The sequence below is a fragment of the Pelophylax lessonae genome (genome assembly GCF_965119305.1).
Source record: "Pelophylax lessonae genome assembly, chromosome: 8".
Lineage (NCBI taxonomy): Eukaryota > Metazoa > Chordata > Amphibia > Anura > Ranidae > Pelophylax > Pelophylax lessonae.
This window is the reverse complement of record NC_138775.1, coordinates 211459130-211478394: the sequence shown is the minus strand read 5'-3', so window position 1 is coordinate 211478394 and position 19265 is coordinate 211459130. Positions and strand designations below refer to the sequence as shown.

The following is a 19265-nucleotide window of genomic DNA, read 5'->3' as shown; positions in this document are numbered from 1 at the left end:
TACTCGCAGAAAATAAGAAAAACTTTTTTTTTTTTCAAATATTTTCTGTCTTTTTTCTTTTTTTTTTTGTAAAAAATAAAAACCCAGAGGTGATTAAATACCACCAAAAGAAAGCTCTATTTGTGTGAAAAAAATGATAAAAATGTCATATGGGTACAGTGTAGCATGACCGCGCAATTGTTATTCAAAGTGTGAGAGCACTGAAAGCTAAAAATTGGTCTGGATGGGAAGGGGGTTTAAGTGCACAGTAGGCAAGTGGTTAATTACGTCTGTTTTTTTCTTAGGTATAACAAAGCTTCCACCCATGGGGGAGATGAAGGAAGAGATCAACAAGAGAAAGGAAGACATGCAGAACAGGTTAGTCAATATCCTTAAACATAACTTGTACAAGTTTTCTAGAAATTTGGATCTCCATTATTAGACCTCTTGCACGCAGAACACCTAAAATCGCCACATTTCTAAGAATTCAGGCATGCTTGCGTGATCGGCTCACTGATTTTTTCAGAGGTCTACATTAACATCTAAGTACAATCTTAGGCATTTTTTTTGCATTATGAATTTCAGTTTTGGTAAGATACTCCTTAAGGGTTAAAAACTTCTAAAGGGATGCAGACACTGCAACTTTCCTTATTAGAATACTGAAACTTTACCCGGGGCTGTCCCAGAAAAATTGAAGAGTTTGGTGCTCATGGATAAAATCTGATTCCACTGTTGATGATCAAACTACTGATGGTTGACACCCCCTAATTTATAGTGCTCATAAACGGACCCCTGGTTTATAGTTGATATTCGTTGAACACTATACCTTGTATTAGTAGATATAAGAGTAGCTGGGGAATTAATAATGTTACTGTCGATTGTCCTGGCACATCAGGAGGATCACAAAGCTGCTAAGGCTTACTAGTCCTGTGGTTTGTTCCTTTACTATTGTACCCTAAGCAACAATTATTAGTTATATTCGTCAGGTTGTTCACTGTTTTTTAGAAGTGTTTGTGTACCTGTTAGCCAGGGTGTGCCCCAAAGGCTATGTTTTGTACTACATTATCAAACTCCTCAATAAGGAGAAGTTAAAAAAATCCCAACTTTCCAACTCCAAGAAAAATGAGTGTAGAAGACGTGGAAAAATAAACTGGTGTTGAAGTGATTTTCAGCAAGGAATGTGACAGTTTCCCACCACCTCTTGAATTTACTTCTTACCAGAGAAAAGAAATATAGGGCATAGATAAATGATGGTCGATCCAGGGAGAGCCTCTTATAACACCACAAAGTGGGGGTGAATCAAATACACCTTCACCTAGTATACAGGTAGCCTCTTACCAGATTCCAAAGAGTGGAGGGCTTTAGAATGTAGATTCCTTAATTCCTGCACTTGGAATGGTGAGGGAAGAGGATCTCCTGGCACATACACTCAATTTAGCATCCATGGTGATTCTACATAGGGGACAAGAATAAGGAAGGCCAAAAATAGTGCATTATCCCCAAAAAATGTTTATTTAAACGGTAAGAACACTTACATTAATCTCGAATACAAGTGCCTGTAGAGATCGATGCCCGTGGTTGTCTGCAGTGCAAACTGCGGTGTAGTGAGTGACGGCGCGGCTCCTCCTTGCACTGACGCGTTTCTTCCCTATTGGGCTTCCACGGAGCCCCCTCCTATCTCCATGGAAGCCCAATAGGGAAGAAACGCATCAGAGCAAGGAGGAGCCGCGCCGTCACTCACTACACCGCAGCTTGTACTGCAGACAACCGCGGGCATCGATCTCTACAGGCACTTGTATTCGAGATTAATGTAAGTGTTCTTACCATTTAAATAAACATTTTTTGGGGATAATGCATTATTTTTGGCCTTCCTTATTCTTGTCCCCTATGTGGAATCACCATGGATGCTAAATTGAGTGTATGTGCCAGGAGATCCTCTTCCCTCACCATTCCAAGTGCAGGAATTAAGGAATCTACATTCTAAAGCCCTCCATTCTTTGGAATCTGGTAAGAGGCTACCTGTATACTAGGTGAAGGTGTATTTGATTCACCCCCACTTTGTGGTGTTATAAGAGGCTCTCCCTGGATCGACCATCATTTATCTATGCCCTATATTTCTTTTCTCTGCTAAGAAATAAATGCAAAAGGTGGTGGGAAACTGTCACATTCCTTGCTGAAAATCACTTCAACACCAGTTTATTTTTCCACGTCTTCTACACTCATTTTTCTTGGAGTTGGAAAGTTGGGATTTGTTCATCACTTATTTTGGACTTTATTATTTCCCTGTGGACTTTATTCACGTTTACACAACTTTGTTTGAGTTATGTGTTAAATAAGGTTATTCGCATGTAAATTGTTGATTTACAATTGCACATCATATTTGTAGCGCACCAGATTTTCTTTCACAATTTTATTTCCATTTCATTGGATCTTTGGTTGCAGCACATTCACATTATCAGCACACTTTTTCATATTTTTCAAGTCTTATTATAGGTTTACTTGTAACTCTATATTAAAAGGCGGACTTTGCTAACGCTTTAAGGACCCGTTTACACTAGAAGGTGGTGCAGAAAACCCATGTTCCCTGATGGTTTTCAGCACCGCATTTAAATCACACTGCCCTTGCGATCGTCAATGGGTGTGAGTGCAAAGTTAACAACACCCCAAATGAAGGTCGCAAATGCAGTGTACAATACAAAAGTGCCTTGTGATCCAGTTGCAGTGCATTTTTTAAAGTAGTGCATGCACTACTTTTGTTGGGGTGCGATTTCAGCCTGTTCAAAAGGAATGGGCTGAATTAGCACCGCACAGAACTGCATGTGAATTGCACAGGAACACACTGTGGAGTCTAAAGGCAAAGTGCAGTTGCTCCAGAGCTTAGTAAAGGAGCAGAAGCTCTGCCGACTTCCATCATCCAATCATGTGCAAGCAAAAATGCAGTATTTTTTATTTCCCTTGCGCGTGATTGGGTATTCTTTGCAAGGGGAATCTTTACCTCATTTACTAAACTCTTCAGCAACTGCACTTGCAAAGTGCCCAGTCTACTTGCCTTTTAGTAAATCAACCCCTCTGCGTTCCTGTGTCATTTTTAGTGTGAACCGGTCCTCATCTTTTCCTCCATTCAAAGGAGAGTACAAGGCTGGGTTTTACAGCTAGTGATTACTGCGGCTGCCAATCACAATCGGTGACAGCTCATTATCCATGCTGGGAGCACACTATGGAATGTGTTTCCAGCATAAACACTGGCACCACAAAAGAAGTCCCACCTCCATAACACTGCATATATGTGTGAGGCTGGCGAAAATGGGTTAAAGAAGAACATCATTAAAACAGTCAGGGTCTGCTTAGCAAACAACATCTGTTGAGACAGTGAACACTTTGGTTAGGAGCATGTAATTACAGTATAGCATATTAAGTGCAAGATTCAAGAGTATATAATGTACAGAGTAGTGATGAGCCAAACATACCTGGATTCAGTGCTAAGCAGGTTCAACCATGATGATCATTTTCCAGGCTAATAAGCAAGAGATTATAAAACAAATGAAATAGGGGCTGGACATTGTCCGTGGAACATGTGCTAAAGTGCATCTCATATGAGGGTTTGGAGTAGATGATCTGCCAGCAGACCCTCAACAACCACTGGGCCAGTATGTGAGTATGTGATGTACAGTACAACGGCCATTAATACAACATACAGGTGCATCTCAAAAAAATTTGAAAATCATCAAAAAGTTAATTTATTTCAATAATTAAATTCAAAAAGTGAAATTCATATATTTTATATAGATGTGTTACACACAGAGTTATATATTTCAAGCGTTTCTTCTTCTTTTTTTTTTTTAAACACTTTATTATTTTTTTCAAAAGGTTTTCTTTAGAAAAACAAACAAATAAATGTTAAAAAGAAAAGAAAGTCCAGTATTTAATATTATCAATTATCCAGGTCTATTCCTAATCCTTCTTTCTATCACCCTTCATTTCTTTCTTTTAATTTTGATGATTATGGCTTACAGCTAGTGAAAACCCAACATTCAGTATCTCAGAAAATTTGAATATTGCATAAGACCAATAAAAAAAAGGATTTTTAATACAGAAATGTTGGCTTACTGAAAAGTATGTCCATGTACAGTATGGTATGCACTCAATACTTGGTTGGGGCTTTTTTTTGTATAAATTACTGCATCAATGAGGCATGGCATGGAGGCGATCAGTCTGTGGCACTGCTGAGGTGTTATGGAAGCCCAAGTTTCTATGATAGCAGCCTTCAGCTTGTTGGCAATGCTGGGTCTGGTGTCTATCATCTTTCTCTTGACAATACCCCACAGATTCTCTATGGGGTTTAGGTCAGGCGAGTTTGCTGGCCAATCAAGCACAATGATACCATGATCATTAAACCAGATATTGGTAGTTTTGGCAGTGTGGACAGGTGCCAAGTCCTGATGGAAAATAAAATCAGCATCTCCATAAGGCTGGTCAGCAGAGGGAAGCATGAAGTGCTCTAGAATGTCCTGCTAGAGGGCTGCGCGGACGTTGGACTTGATAAAACACAGTGGACCAACACTAGCAGTTGACATGGTTCCCCAAATCATCATGGACTGTGGAAAATTTTGCATTTCATTTGGAAATCAAGGTCCCAGAGTCTGGAGGAAGTGTGGAGAGGCATGAGGTCCAGTGTGAAGTTTCCACAGTCAGTGATGATTTGGGGAGCCATGTCATCTGCTGCAGGTGCTTACCACCACCATCCACCACCGCTCACCCTGCACCCCATAACCCCCCCCCCCCACACCTTCCCAATAACCTTTGTATCCCAATCTCTTCTCTTTGCCCACCTCTGCACCTCATTCCCCCCTACCCTCCTAAAGATACTTGGGGGCATCCATTATGGGGGCGTTCATTATGCCCCCAAGTACCTTTAGGAAGGTTGGGCCACCTCCAGGCTCACCTGCCTCCTATCTATCCATTAGCTTGCATGTGCTTCCACTGTGAAGACTCTCATAAATTTACAGGAGTTAGGACTGCAGGTAATACAGGTTGCCGTAGAGTGACCCTGCAGCTTACACATGCGTTTGCAAATGTGTGCTAACTAAACCCCTGTTTTGACGCACACTGTTAGGCAGGTTAATTTGGTTGGTAAGCAAACTGGTTGGCAAATTGAACTGGGAATATTTATCTTTGTTTGTCTCATGTGCGTTGCCCTTCCATGTATTCTATGCTATGAAGGCCAGTTATAGGTGGGGGCATAGGCCATTTTCTTTGTTGTTAATTTATACTGGTGAGTGGACATACTGGATGCCTTTGCTGTTGTATCATTGGCTGGGCGTCCATTATGCCCCCACGTACCTTTAGGAGAGTTGGCCCACCTCCAGGCTCACCTGCCTCCTATCTATCCATTAGCTTGCATGTGCTTCCACTGTGAAGACTCTCATAAATTTACAAGAGTTAGGACTGCAGGTAATACAGGGTGCCGCGGAGTGGCCCTGCAGCTTACACATGCGTTTGCAAATGTGTGCTAACTAAACCCCTGTTTTGACGCAAACAGTTAGACAGGTTAATTTGGTTGGTAAGCAAACTGGTTGGCAAATTGAACTGGGAATTTTTATCTTTGTTTGTTCTCTAAAAGGGGCCTAGCACCCAATTATCAATATCCCTTTACTATGCTATATTGGGAACAGAGCCACCCAGTGGCCAGTAAACCAACTGCATGTGCTAACACACTAATGATGAAGCTCCCATGTTTCTGCACTGGAATTGCACTGTTCTGACATCAGTCCTTCTTTTTGGCATCTTAAAGACACTGAGGGTGCGTACTGAATATTGTACTGCACATGCATTGTAGGCAGTGTACAAAAAAAAAAAAAACTTTACCCCCAGCACACCTTTACATATAAAAACAAAATATAAACCTGCAACTCTAATCTCCCAATGCCTTCTCGGGTTCCCTGAGGACATGCTTAACATGGAAATGGACGCTTTATTATACTGTATTTCGGGGATCAGGGGGGAGTTAGGCATCAGAAATACAGCCTTATGAAAACAAAAGTTCTTTAATTTCTCAAGAAATTGACATTTCAAGACGAGTGTTATGTCGCAATGCACATGCGCAAGATCAAGCCCATATTGCACCTCATCTTGCACATGCTCCATATGTCATTTCACTCAAAAGCCCAAAGAGACCTCTTTTTTCCAACCTGTGCGGTAACAGAGTGAATGAACTGGGGAAACAAAGCAAGAAGGAGGCAGGTAAGTGCTGATAGATTTAATCTATAGGCACTTTACATTTTTGTAAATTATTTATTAAGTGTGGGGGGGGGGGGGGGGTAGCTGTTTTAGGTGGGTCCAAAGATGAAGTAAGAGTGCCTTTGTAAATGAGCCCCCTATAAGCCCTGGCTGAGTTTCTACATACAGCATATGCTGTATGATTGATAATAAAACAGAAAACAGAATTCTTTTTTAGTTTCAGTAAGTTTTTGATAAATTTTACAAAGAAAATAATGGGTGCACATGTTACACATCTGATGTTCAACAAATATTTATAGGGAGCTATAAAACAGTTTTTTGATATTTATAATTTAATTTGAATTGCTCTTTAGAAACAGGTTTTCTTTAGTGGTTTTTGGCACATCACAAATCAGCACTGGCCAGACACAGACTCACATTGTAGAGAGCATATATCAGCAGAGTAATAGAAGCCCCTCCCAAAGGTCTTTCCCTGAAATGACCAAAGAATAGGGAAAGATCATGTGACCCTGCAACAGCGCTGCAGGAATAAGGTACTGCATTTTATGAATGGTCTGTATAAAGCAGGCTATGTATAAAGTAATGCTGCTGTACACAGAAGAAATCAGATTGCTATTTGCTATAAACAGGCCCCTTATTGTGTTAAAGTGTTTCATTAACAATTTACTTTTTTTTACTAAAATACTTTTTTTTTTTTTGGGTGGATGATGTCTGCATAATTTGTGTTTAAATAGTCTCCACTGGAAACCTAGGTGACAGGGTGACAGCTCAGGAGCACAATAGGAAATTATGGACAGAATGTTGTCCTAAATACAGTATATAAAAAAATCTTGGAATATTCTTCTCACAATATTGTCCAAACCTCTTGTTTCAGGTATGTCAAAAGTGAGCGCCACACCATACAAGTGGATTATGTATCATACATGGATGAAATTGCAGAAGAGGTAGGCTGCAAGCCCGATGTTAAGCATCTTTTTCTGTCAGATCCTAAGCTGGCCTGGGAGATATTATTTGGTCCATGCACACCTTACCAATATCGTCTCTATGGACCAGGGCAATGGAAGGGTGCCAGGAAAGCCATTCTAACTCAGAAGGATCGTGTCATAAAGCCAACAAAGACTCGCATAACTTGTACTGAAATGAGCCACAGTTCATTTAATATGCTTTTTAAGCTTCTAGGCATCTTGGTGATCTTTGCTGCCATATATGTCTTAATGTAAATATTCAAGCAATGCTATAATCCAAAAAAAGTACATTGTTACAGACTTCAGTTTCTTGACCAAGACCTATTTGTTATATAAAATATTCTTTAAATTTGAAAATGAATTTCAATTAATTACTTTCAATTAATTACTTTCAATTAATTTTGAAAATCTCACACCTTCCAACTTTGATTGTAATAGGACTTTCCTTTTATTCTTGGTTACTGAAAAAATATTATTCTAAAAGCATAGCTTCTTATATGAAATTTGCCACTGCAACATGTTTTTAATATTTTATTTTGTTCCCTATAATAAAGAGAAAACTTGATATATTTGATCACCACTGTTTTTTTTTTTTTTTTGTTTTGTTTTTTTTTGCGATATAAAATGAAAATGACCGAAAATTTTGTAAAAAAAAAAAAAAATGTTTTACTTTCCGCTGTAAAACATATTCAATAAAAAAGTAAAGAAAATCTATATTTCCTAATAAATCTTGGCCAAAATGTGTTCTGCTACATGTTTTTGATTAAAACAAAAATTCATAAAAATTATAGCACCAACAAACTATGGTATGTATACTGGAATCCAAATGTTTTTTTTTTTTTTTTTTTTTATACTACTAATGGCAGCGATCAATGACTTAAAATGGGACTGTGATAGTGCAGTGGACAATCTGACTCTAACTGACACTGGGGGGGGGGGGGGGGAGTGATCAAAGCTAATCATTTCCACTGTCACTGTACTAATGACACTGGCTGGAAGGGGGTTAACATCTAGGGTGAATAAGGGATTAAATATGTGCCTAACTATATGTAGTATGTGTAAAGTGTGCTGCTTTTACAAGCAAGGATGAAAAACTGATCGCTCACTGTGTACAGAGCTCTGTGTTAAATGCCAACGCAGAGCTCTTGGCTGTGAACACAGCCAATCAGCATATCCCAGGCTGTGAATCATTGGCCAGGACTTGCTAACATGCTTACCCTAAATGCAGGTGGTCAGACACTATAGCTGGCTACTCTGTTCTTCACCTATAGCAGCCCTTTTCCCATAAGGCAAGCAGGCCTACCAGTACTCAATTGCCCCCAGGACTTCTACACACTGCTACATTATCCACATCATCACCTTGCAGGTGGATAGACAGACAAGTAAAATGCCACAACCAAACCCAGGATTCTGGAATGTGGAGCAGGAGCGCTGAACGCTCCTGACAGCTAAAAGGAGTTAAGGCCCACGCAACAACCCATTCCCATTTTTGTCCTCACGGAACTGATAGCCAGTGAGAAGAAAATAAACCCTTACCTGCCACCTTTGGTGGTTTTCACGCAGGTTTAGCTTCTGCTGCAGTGCAGTCTCTGACCTTGGGATGCTAAATGCTCTGATAAGGCAGGGAACCCCTTCTGTTGATCTTTTGGAATGAATAATTGGGTGCTAACTAGCCCCGCATACAGCGGTGCAGCCAGGGCTATGTTTCTATGAAGTGTTCTCCTTGCCTGGAGCCTGCCTCCTAGAAGTGAGTGGATCCATGGAACTGTGACACCACATTTCCAAGACAAGTATGTTATCTCATTTTTAGGAATTTATCTGTGAATGTCCTAATAAAATGTGTGTTACATCTCCTCTCGGATGGGCTGCAGCTGCACTGTGTTCCAGTATGCATTCTAGTGGCAATTGTGGAAGGAAAAGCTAAGTGTCTATATTCAAGGGAATGATACATAATGCTGAACATGTGAAGTGGACACAGCTCACATGGGTGCCATCTTTGGTTTGGGCAAGTACTCTCCCAGTGGCCATCCTGGAGTTGAGCAAGACTGCCTGGAAGCAATATTGGAAATGGGTAAGGTGAGAAGGTTGCCAGGAGTTGGAGGCTTTCAAAAGAGTTGAGGAAACTGCATTTGTTCACAGGGCGTTCACAGGCTAGGATTGCATAACAGCATACCCTTAACAGCAAGCCCTGCATCAAAGGCCATTTCCTGCTAACTCGGGAATAGATATGCTCTTGCTCATGTCTCAGTGTATTATTATTATTAATATATTTGACTAAATGTCAGTGTTGCAGCTGCCCTGCACTATGAGCTTTGCATAACAAAGATCCAAATGGTTCCTATAGGTAAGGGTCATCAGACTAGGTAGATATTTTGCTACTAAAAGAGTGTATTCAGGTGCTAAGAGAGCCTAGCCTGTCACACTGACAGGAATATTCATGAGAGGAGCACAAGAAATCCAGTCCAAGATATAAAAAAATCCTCTTCCATATTGCAGACGCCAACACTTTGGCATGAGGAGTGTTTTAGGACTGCCTTAAAGAAGCAGACAGAAGCTCTCCTCTCTATTATGCTTAGCTGCAAAGAATTGCTGTGAATCCTGGGTGAAGCCACATTTACAAGGTAAATAACTTGTCAAGATTGCCTTAAAGTATAAGTCCCGGCAAAACCTACCTAACGCTAAACCTGCTGTGTGCCACATTCTAAACCTAATCTATCTAACCCTGTAAATCAAAAATCGCTATACTTACGTTTTCTGCACTTGATCCGGTCTCATCTTCAGCGATAGAAGCTGTGTGTAGTAGAGGATTGAACATGGCTGGGAAATTAATGGGAAGTGATGTCACCCATAAACTTACTATGGGGTTTCTGTTGTCAAGTGCCTCTCCTGCACCCGCCTCCATGCTGAAGCCGCTGCTGACAGCTCAGCTTGGGACCAGACTGGATCTGCTGCAGAATAGGTAAGTACAGTGATTTTTGATTTACAGGGTTAAATAGATTAGGTTTAGAATGTGGTACAGAGCAGATTTAGCGTTAGTTAGGTTTTGCCTGGACTTATCCTTTAAATAGGGTGACAGAAGCCCTTCTGCCCCTATTCATAGCCACAAAGAATTGCTTTGTTCCCTGGGTGAAGTTGCCTTTACAAGATAAAGAGTGTGTCAAGAATGCCTTAACCACTTGCCGACCACCGCACGACTATTTACGTCAGCAGTCAGCCCCGGCCAGGCAGAATAATGTAGGGCTACGTCGGCACTTCCCGCTGTTCCTGTGCGCGCTCCCGCGCCCCCCGCCGCCGCCGATGACTTGATTGGGTTCAGAACTGGTCAGTCATCAGTTCCAGGCCAATCATTTTTGGCCTGGACCTGTAGATCGGTCCTGGCCAATCAGATCCTGTTCTGAGCCTGTGAAATGTAAACACAGGCTCAGAAAAGACGTGCTGTCCCCTCCCATGATCCTTTTTGGATCCAGCGTGAGAGGAGAGCACATCTAACTGTAAGTAACTGCACAAGCACACACTTTTACACTTAGATAGGCACATTTAACCCCCGATCGCCCCCCCCCCAGTTAACCCCTACACCCCCTGTCACAACACACACTGTATACAGTATATAGCATTTTCCTATATACCCGTATAAGTGTAATTTGTGACCAGGTGTAGCGCTTGCGGCCCTCCCTTTTTCACTTAAAATACCCGCCACCCCCCCTCCATAAAGATTTAACCCCCTGATCCCCCCTGATCACCCCCTGATCACCCCCAGTTAACCCCTTCCCCCTGTCACATTGCACACTAATACAAAGGTAATATACTATGTTTTTGTATTTTGTATTAGTGTGTTTGTGACCTTAATTAGCGATAGCGAGTTAGTTTCTGTCCCAAAGGAGGTTTAGGGTCCCCGCCACCCCCCCAATAAAGATTTAACCCCCCGATCCCCCCCTGATCACCCCTACACCCCCTGTCACAACACACACTGTATACAGTATATAGCATTTTCCTATATACCCGTATAAGTGTGACTTGTAACCAGGTTTAGCGCTTGCCACTGTTCCTTTTATCCTTAGGATACCCGCCACCCCCTCCCAATAAAGATTTAACCCCCTGATCCCCCCCTGATAACATCCAGTTAACCCCTTCCCCCCTGTCACATTGCACACTAATACACACGTAATATACTGTTTTTACTGTATTTTGTATTAGTGTGATTGTGACTTTGCGCTAGCGAGTTAGTTTCTATCCCAAAGGAGGTTTAGGGTTCCCCCATAAAGATTTAACCCCCTGATCCCCCTCTGATCACCCCCAGTTAACCCCTTCCGTGCCCTGTCACAGTGTCACTTTTATAGTGTACAGTTTTTTTTCTGATCACTAGTATTAGTGACACAGGTGACATGAGCTAGTGTTAGTGGCAGTCTAAAAAAGCGCAGATCCCCGGCGCATAGTTAGAAATAACCCCTTGATTACCACACACACACGCACATACACTTCCATTACTAGTATAGTGTTTGAACAGATCAATATCTGATCTGATCAGAACTATACTAGCGTCCCCATAATTTAGGGTTCCCAAAACGCGGTGTTTGCACGATCAGCATTGATTACGGCCAGCACCTGCATTTAACCCTTTCACCCAGGCAAGTGTAGTAATCAATAGATTATTGTCACTTACAAAAAAACACAACACACAAAACCGCTGTGTTAGCAGAGTCAGGCCTGATCCCTGCTAGCATTAGCAGTTTTTTTTGGTAGCACTTGAAATATTCCTTGACAACTACGTGCTTTTATTACCTGTGAGTCGCACTACTGTACAGGTAAATTTAGTTACCAAAATGACCAAACGTTGGTACAGTGGTGAAGAGGTATATAGTATACGGGCCATGTCAGATGATAGTGATGGGGAAGCTACATTGGCAGAATCAGGGTCAGTATACGAACCAGATGACGGAACCGGCTCCCTGACAGATAGCTCCGACGATGGATGGGTCCCTGTTAGACCCAGGCGTACCCGACCCCATTCTGGAGTTGTTGAGATGCAGGAATCGCAGGGTGCTCGTATGGAGCAGAGTGTGGTTACTAGTGCCGCTCATCCTTCTGGTGACCTGGCAAGCACCAGCGGCCTAGTACACCCTGGACCTACTACAACCAGCACTGCAGTATCACTTGGTGACGTGGCGAGTCCCATAAGTGCAGTTGAAGCTGGTGCGGTGGCTAGCACGAGTAGTGGCCCGCAGCCACCGCGTATTCGAAGACAGGCCCATAGAGCCCATAGTGCCCTCCCTGATGTGCTGGCATATCCCAATTGACACCCACTGATTCTACAGCGCCAGTACTTCCCCCATTCACTGCCCAACCTGGAATCCACGTGGAGACAGCTGGTTTTACGCCCCTGAACTTTTTTGAGCTGTTCTTCACGGAAGATCTTTTCAGATCTATTGTGGACCAATCAAATTTATATGCACAACAATAATCGCCGCCAACCCAAATTCGCCCCTTGCCAGACAATTCGGCTGGAAATCAATAACGGTTTCCGAATTTAAAATCTTTCTGGGCCTTTCCCTCAACATGGGCATAACCAAACAGAGTGAATTGCGGATATATTGGTCCACTAGCCCACTTCACCATATGCGAATGTACTCTGCCTCCATGTCCAGGGGGAGGTAAGAGCAAATTCTGCGATTTTTGCATTTCAGCGACAATGAAATCTGTCGTCCTCGGGGAGACCCTGCATATGATCGGTTCCACAAAATTCGGCCCCTCATAGACCACTTCAATCAGCGGTTTGCAGCCTTGTTCACCCCCGAACAAGTTGTCTGCGTTGACGAGTCCCTGATTAAATTTACTGGCCGCCTTGCTATGAAACAGTACCTCCCCAGCAAGCGTGCCAAGTACGGGGTCAAGCTGTATAAACTGCGTGACAGGGCCACAGGTTAAACAGTTAGTTTCCAGGTCTATGAGGGAAAAGATAGCTGTGTGGAGCCCCCAACTGCATAGGGAGCAGCGGCAAGATTGTTTGGGACTTGGTGTCACCCTTATCCGGAAAGGGGTACCATTTGTACGTGGACAACTTTTACACAAGCGTGCCACTATTTAGTCACCTGCTCGAATTACAAATTGGCGCGTGTGGCACCCTGCGACCTAATCACTGGGGCTTCCCCTAATGGCTTGTAGATTCACGTCTTAGTCGGGGGGCGAGAGCCTGCTTGAAAACGGACAAATTGCTTGCAGTGAAGTGGAGGGATACATGTTTATGTTCTGTCCTCCCTTCACGCAGACACGACGATCAAAATTCCTACGGCAACTGGCGTTATGGAGAAACCCCTCTGTGTCCACAAATATAACCTTAATATGGGAGGGGTGGACCTTAACGACCAGCTTTTGGCGCCGTATTTAGTTGCCTGTAAAGCCAGATGCTGGTACAAAAAAGTGTCTGTTTATTTATTCCAATTGGCTATGCTGAACGCCTTTGTCCTATACAGGGCGTCAGGACGAACTGGATCCTTCTGGGAATTCCAGGAAGAGATCATCCTTGCCTACCTGTACCCAGGAGGCATGCCTGCCTAACTTCCCCTTCCAGATGCAGTGAGCCGGCTGCATGAGAGACATTTTCCACATGTCCTCTCGCCTACCCCTACCCAAACTCACCCCCAAAGAAGATGTCGTGTCTGTAGCAGGCGCGGATTTAGGCGTGACACCCGCTATTATTGTCCCAGATGTCCTGACCAACCTGGTCTCTGCATCGGGGAATGTTTCGAGCGCTACCATACACTAGTAGAGCATTAGTGTAGGGTACAGCACAACACAGTGTAGGGCACACAAACTCAGGGTCTCGAAAGATGTTGGATGGCTATCGACATTTTGAGAGACCCAAGCTGGAAAATCGCAGTCACAAATCGAGAAACAACAGTTAGAAAAATAAAAGAATCCAAAAACAGTTGTTGTGTCAGTCATTTTATATGTGAAACAACAGTGTCCTTTCCATTTGGTGAGCGCAATCTTATTTATACCGTTATTGGTGGAGGGATTTGCTGCACAACTTGGTCATATCATTTGCCACCATCTTTCATGATTGGATTTTTCTTATCATTATTCCATGCACCTTATTGCTGGTTCAATTGGACTTTTTATGTTGTCGGACATTTACTCAGTTTTTAGCGCTACACATTTTTCTTTTTTGGTATTTTTCATCACTTTTTTGTCTAGTGATTGGTGTTAGCTGCTCATTCTCACATTTTAAGATAGCGCAATATAATTTTTGGATTACACTGTTGTTTCACTTTTGACTTTATATATTGCTGCTTTCTCCACTATATACGTGTTCATTCACGTCATAAGTTATTTCCAGTAATGGATGTGTTTGAATATAGAGCAAATAGATCACTCACCGTTAAAGGAGTGTTTATCTCCACTAAATCCGATACCGAAGTCGTGGTCTTTTTTTAAGACTCAAAAATCTGATGGTTTCAGAATTACATTCTGAGTGGGACATTGCTTTTTTGGAACATTATATTTCAAAATCAATGGTTCCAAGAAGCCTCAGATGGGAGGTGTCTCCCCAATCAGGTGACACTGCCTTAGAGGCTTGGTGCGAATAATTTAACAATGCTGGTTTAAAGTTAATCCAACATCTAGTTGACATTAAACGCGCGAAACTGATCTCTTTAGATAAAGAGATCAAGGAGTTAAAGGAGAAATTATCCCCCTTTAACACCTCAGCTGAATATAAGACCTTATCTGAGAACCTACAAAAGTACTTAGAAAAGGAGGAAAGGGAACAAAAAATCAAAAAACAAAAAAAGTATGCTAGAGATCTATCTGATTATAATAATCAGGCCATTTTTCAATGGCAAAAAAATCTGTCAGGGAATGACACTGGTGTTGCCAACCAGATGGATCATACCAACACAGATGGAACTAACACTTCCACAACTACCACTATGCAAGTTTCTCTTCCACCCAACACAAGGGAAACCAAAAAATACTAATAATAAAAAAGCCCCTTCTCATAAAAAGGGCAAACCACATAATGGGAAAGGCAATCATCAGCCACACACACCCCATGCAAGAGGTTCTGTAAGGGATAATTGGTATTCCCCATATCCAATTGATTCACCTAGAGGATATCAATATAATAATGAAAACCAACAGAGAAATTTTTCTCCCCCACACAGACCCTATCAGTATCAGATTCACAATCCCCCACAATACTCTCATCAGTACAATGTGAATACCCGTAATAGGTTTTCCCCTCTTAGACAGCAACCACGTAGAGAGGAACATTCTCGGTCCTACGAGGATGAATATGACCACCAAAATAGCTCACCCTTTGATTATAATCAGCCGCGTCCGGGACCCAGTCAGAATTGGGGTTTTCCCCGGCAACACAACAAAGGCAAAAGGGGTGCAGAACCAAGCGAGGTACCAGAGGGGGGTGGCGGGTCCAAAGAAAAAAGTATAAAGACCTAATTGGATCCGGCATCTTCAACCTCAGCAAGGTTGAACTTAACTCGGATGAGCTGTTCACCTTGGATAGAGGATTGAAATTTGCCCCACCAAAGCCTATCAATAAATTTAATACATTTATTGATATTCACAAATACGTACGTAAGATAAATGTACAGAGGTACATCCTTTCTAATCCTAGAACGGAGGCACCTCATGAGTACATTTCTCTCACTAAACACTCGGGATTATCTAATCCATCTCTGTTTAACCCCCCTGGCCCGGTTGCTCCATCAGTGGCGGTTTTTCGAGATTTAGTGTTCAAGGACCTGGCAAATTTACCTGTAAAAAAACCCTTCGTACAACCACAATTGAGGAAAGGTTTAAAATCTCTGTGTGAACAGAAAGAACTCATAATACGTCCTGCTGATAAGGGTGGTGGAATCGTCGTCCTTGACAAACAGGACTATTATAGTGAGATGAATAGAATCTTGAGTGATCAAGACACGTATATAAAAATACAAAGTAATCCTACCACCTCCTTTAAGAGTGAGTTAGTAAAATTGGTAGAAAAGGGTTACGAGAAGAATTTACTCAATAAGAAAGAAAAGTCTTTTTTGATCCCTACCGCTCCCCGTATCCCTGTAATGTACTATTTACCTAAAGTACACAAAAATTCTGTTCATCCCCCAGGCCATCCAATCGTGAGCGGTATCAATTCCATCACATCACGGATTGGCAAATATATTGATTTTTATTTACAGCCGCTAGTTACCCAAACCCCTTCTTTTGTTAAAGATACCGGGGACGTTATTAACAAACTAAAAGATTTAAGGTTGGAGGGTGAGCATCTTATGGTGACGGCAGACGTCACCTCTCTATATACCTGTATCCCACACAACCTTGGTCTAGAGGCTGTTGATCATTTTTTGAAAACAGACGATTCCATCTCCCCTTCACACCGAGATTTCATTTTGGATCTTTTGATGTTCGCTACAGGCTGTAATTACTTCTGGTTCAACCACCAGTTTTATTTACAACAAAGGGGTATGGCCATGGGGGCGAAGTTCGCCCCCAGCTTGGCCAACCTTTTTATGGCCAAATGGGAAGAGGATGTCGTCTATCCGTGTGACGCACCTGAGTTGGTGCTGTGGATGCGTTATATAGACGACATCCTCCTCTTATGGAAGGGTGATGCACCTTCTCTAGAGTTGTTTATGTCATTTCTGAATAGCAACACAAGAGGTATCCATCTATCATTTGAATATAGTTCCAGCAATATTCACTTTTTAGATTTAAATATTTCACTGGTTGATAATTCATTTATCACCAGTACTTTCTTTAAGGATACCGACCGTAATTCATATCTACCGGTCAACAGCTGTCACCATAAGGCCTGGCTGGGCGGTATACCCAAGAGTCAATTCATTAGACTCAAAAGAAATTGTACTCAAGATCATGAATTTCTCCAACAAGCCCAGTTATTAAAAAGCAGGTTTATGGTGAAGGGATACAACTCTGACACCCTTAATTCCACTATAATGGAGGTTGCTCAGATTGATAGAGCGCAGCTACTATCGGGGTCCAGACAACCACAGACCCGTGATCATTCCAACTTTGCCAAATGGTCCTTTTTCACAAATTTTTCGATTCAACATAGTTCAATAAAGAAAATATTTTCCAAACATTGGGATGTACTTAGGAATGATCCTATTTTGAATTCTGTCTTACCTGCTCGGCCACTAGTCACTTTCAGAGGCGCTCCTGCCTTGAGAGGACAGTTAGCCCCTAACATACCTGATGAACCAATAAAACCTAAGAAATTCTTTGCAGATCTCATTGGGTTTTACCCCTGTAGAAGGTGCAGGGTGTGTGAATTCAACTGTGACAAGAGAAGAACATTTTTGTCCTTCCAATCAACAGTCATGGGTAGTTTATATCAAATTAAATTCTTTGCCACGTGCGTAACTACTTATGTAGTATATCTGATTAGGTGCCCTTGCAAAAAGCAATATGTTGGGCGTACCATCAGATCTTTTAACGTACGTGTTAATGAGCACATCACCAGTATTATTACAGGTAAAGACAAGCACAATGTATCCAAACATTACCTTACATTCCACCATAAAGATCCCACTGGTACTCTCTGTCAGGTTATAGACCAGTACGTAGCTGTAAGATTCTGGTACCTTTGGTACCCTTATTTACCATTTTCTTTTCAACATTGCGTCCCACCTTTCTAGTTAGGTGGAACGCATACACCTTTAAGACGGATGACGTCATCGCTGAGCGCCGCTGAGCGGCTATTTCAATCGCCGGCGTTCTCTCTCACGTTGTTCGTTCAATGTGTGCCTACATGCTTACAAGCCTTGTCTTGCTGTCGGAACCTCCAGCTATTTGCCTTTACCTGGAACAGACCGGAACCTCGCTACTGATCCCGTATCTCGCTACCGGATCACTCCCTCACTACTGGATCCCTCTACTTACTAAACCTTACTAGTGATAAGTACCCCACAGGGGAATCCTCCATAACTAACTTACACTATCATCTTCTGCACATTAAGGACTGTTACTATCTATGCATACTAATTCTACCATCTGCACTGTTACATAGATTGCTAGCTCTTGAGTCTACTACCATCTATCCTTGCACTGGGTTAGTCTATCCTGTATATGTCATCTGCTGTCCTTACCACCTGTTACCATACATGATTACTAACCTATCTGCATTCTACCTATTACCATCTACTACTCTCCTGAACATTACTATCAAGTGCTTACCATTACTGTCACTGCTCACACCTGTTCCTTCAGCACATCACCTCCATACTATCATATACATCCTATCACTCCAGGAAAATCTTATTGAGTGTGTGTATATCTGTATGCTGAAGCAGACAGGCCCACAGTGATGAGTCTGGAGAGTTGGATCTGGTATTCCAACACATCTCTACATGACTACTAAATGGAGATTCTGCAGCTGCAAATCCAGCTTACAATAAAAACGCAGGAGCGTTACAGATTGAACGAACCTTAAAAAAATGGATTCAGCAGAATTACCCACTCAAGTGACACAATTAACACAACAAGTAAATGCATTAATACTTGCTCTTACTGAAGTAAAAGAAGACAATCAGACTCTGAGACAGCAGGTAACCCGTCTTTCCCAGCTTACTGCTGCTCAGCCCCCTGAACCCAAAATAAACCCTCCTCTAGTGTTTACAGGTGATCGGAAAAAATTTTGTGAATTCAAAAACGCATGTCAATTGCTTTTTTTGCTAAAACCTTGTACTTACCCTACTGATCAAATTAAAGTCTGTACCGTCATTTCATACTTAACGGGTGATCCACGGGCCTGGGCAGACTCTCTCTTTGAGAAAAATGATCAGCTTCTCAACTCCTATCCTTTATTCCTAGCGGAACTCGCTAGTTTATATGATGACCCCAATAGGCAATACTCCCCAATACTGCTGATATCCAATTGAGGGCTTTAAAACAAGGAAGGAGACCTGTAGAAGACTTTGTAGCAGAGTTCAAAAGATGGACCCTTGATTCAGGGTGGAATGATACATCTCTGCGAACTCAGTTCAGACTCGGGTTGTCAGAAGCCGTTAAAGACGAGCTCGCCCGAGCGGATTTACCTGGCACTTTGGA

General features: G+C 42.1%; 1 protein-coding gene across 1 annotated transcript in view; it reads left to right on the top strand.

Annotated features, from left to right (window-relative positions):
* LOC309561354 (flavin-containing monooxygenase 5-like) overlaps nt 1-7466 on the top strand; it is a 64006-nt gene extending 56540 nt beyond the window's left edge. The window contains exons 7-8 of the mRNA XM_082265226.1: nt 285-357; nt 7091-7466. Of these exons, the coding sequence (XP_082121352.1) occupies nt 285-357; nt 7091-7436 (419 nt within the window). The 3' untranslated portion in view covers nt 7437-7466. The remainder of the gene's footprint in view (nt 1-284; nt 358-7090) is intronic.
* The last annotated feature ends 11799 nt before the right edge of the window (nt 7467-19265 follow it).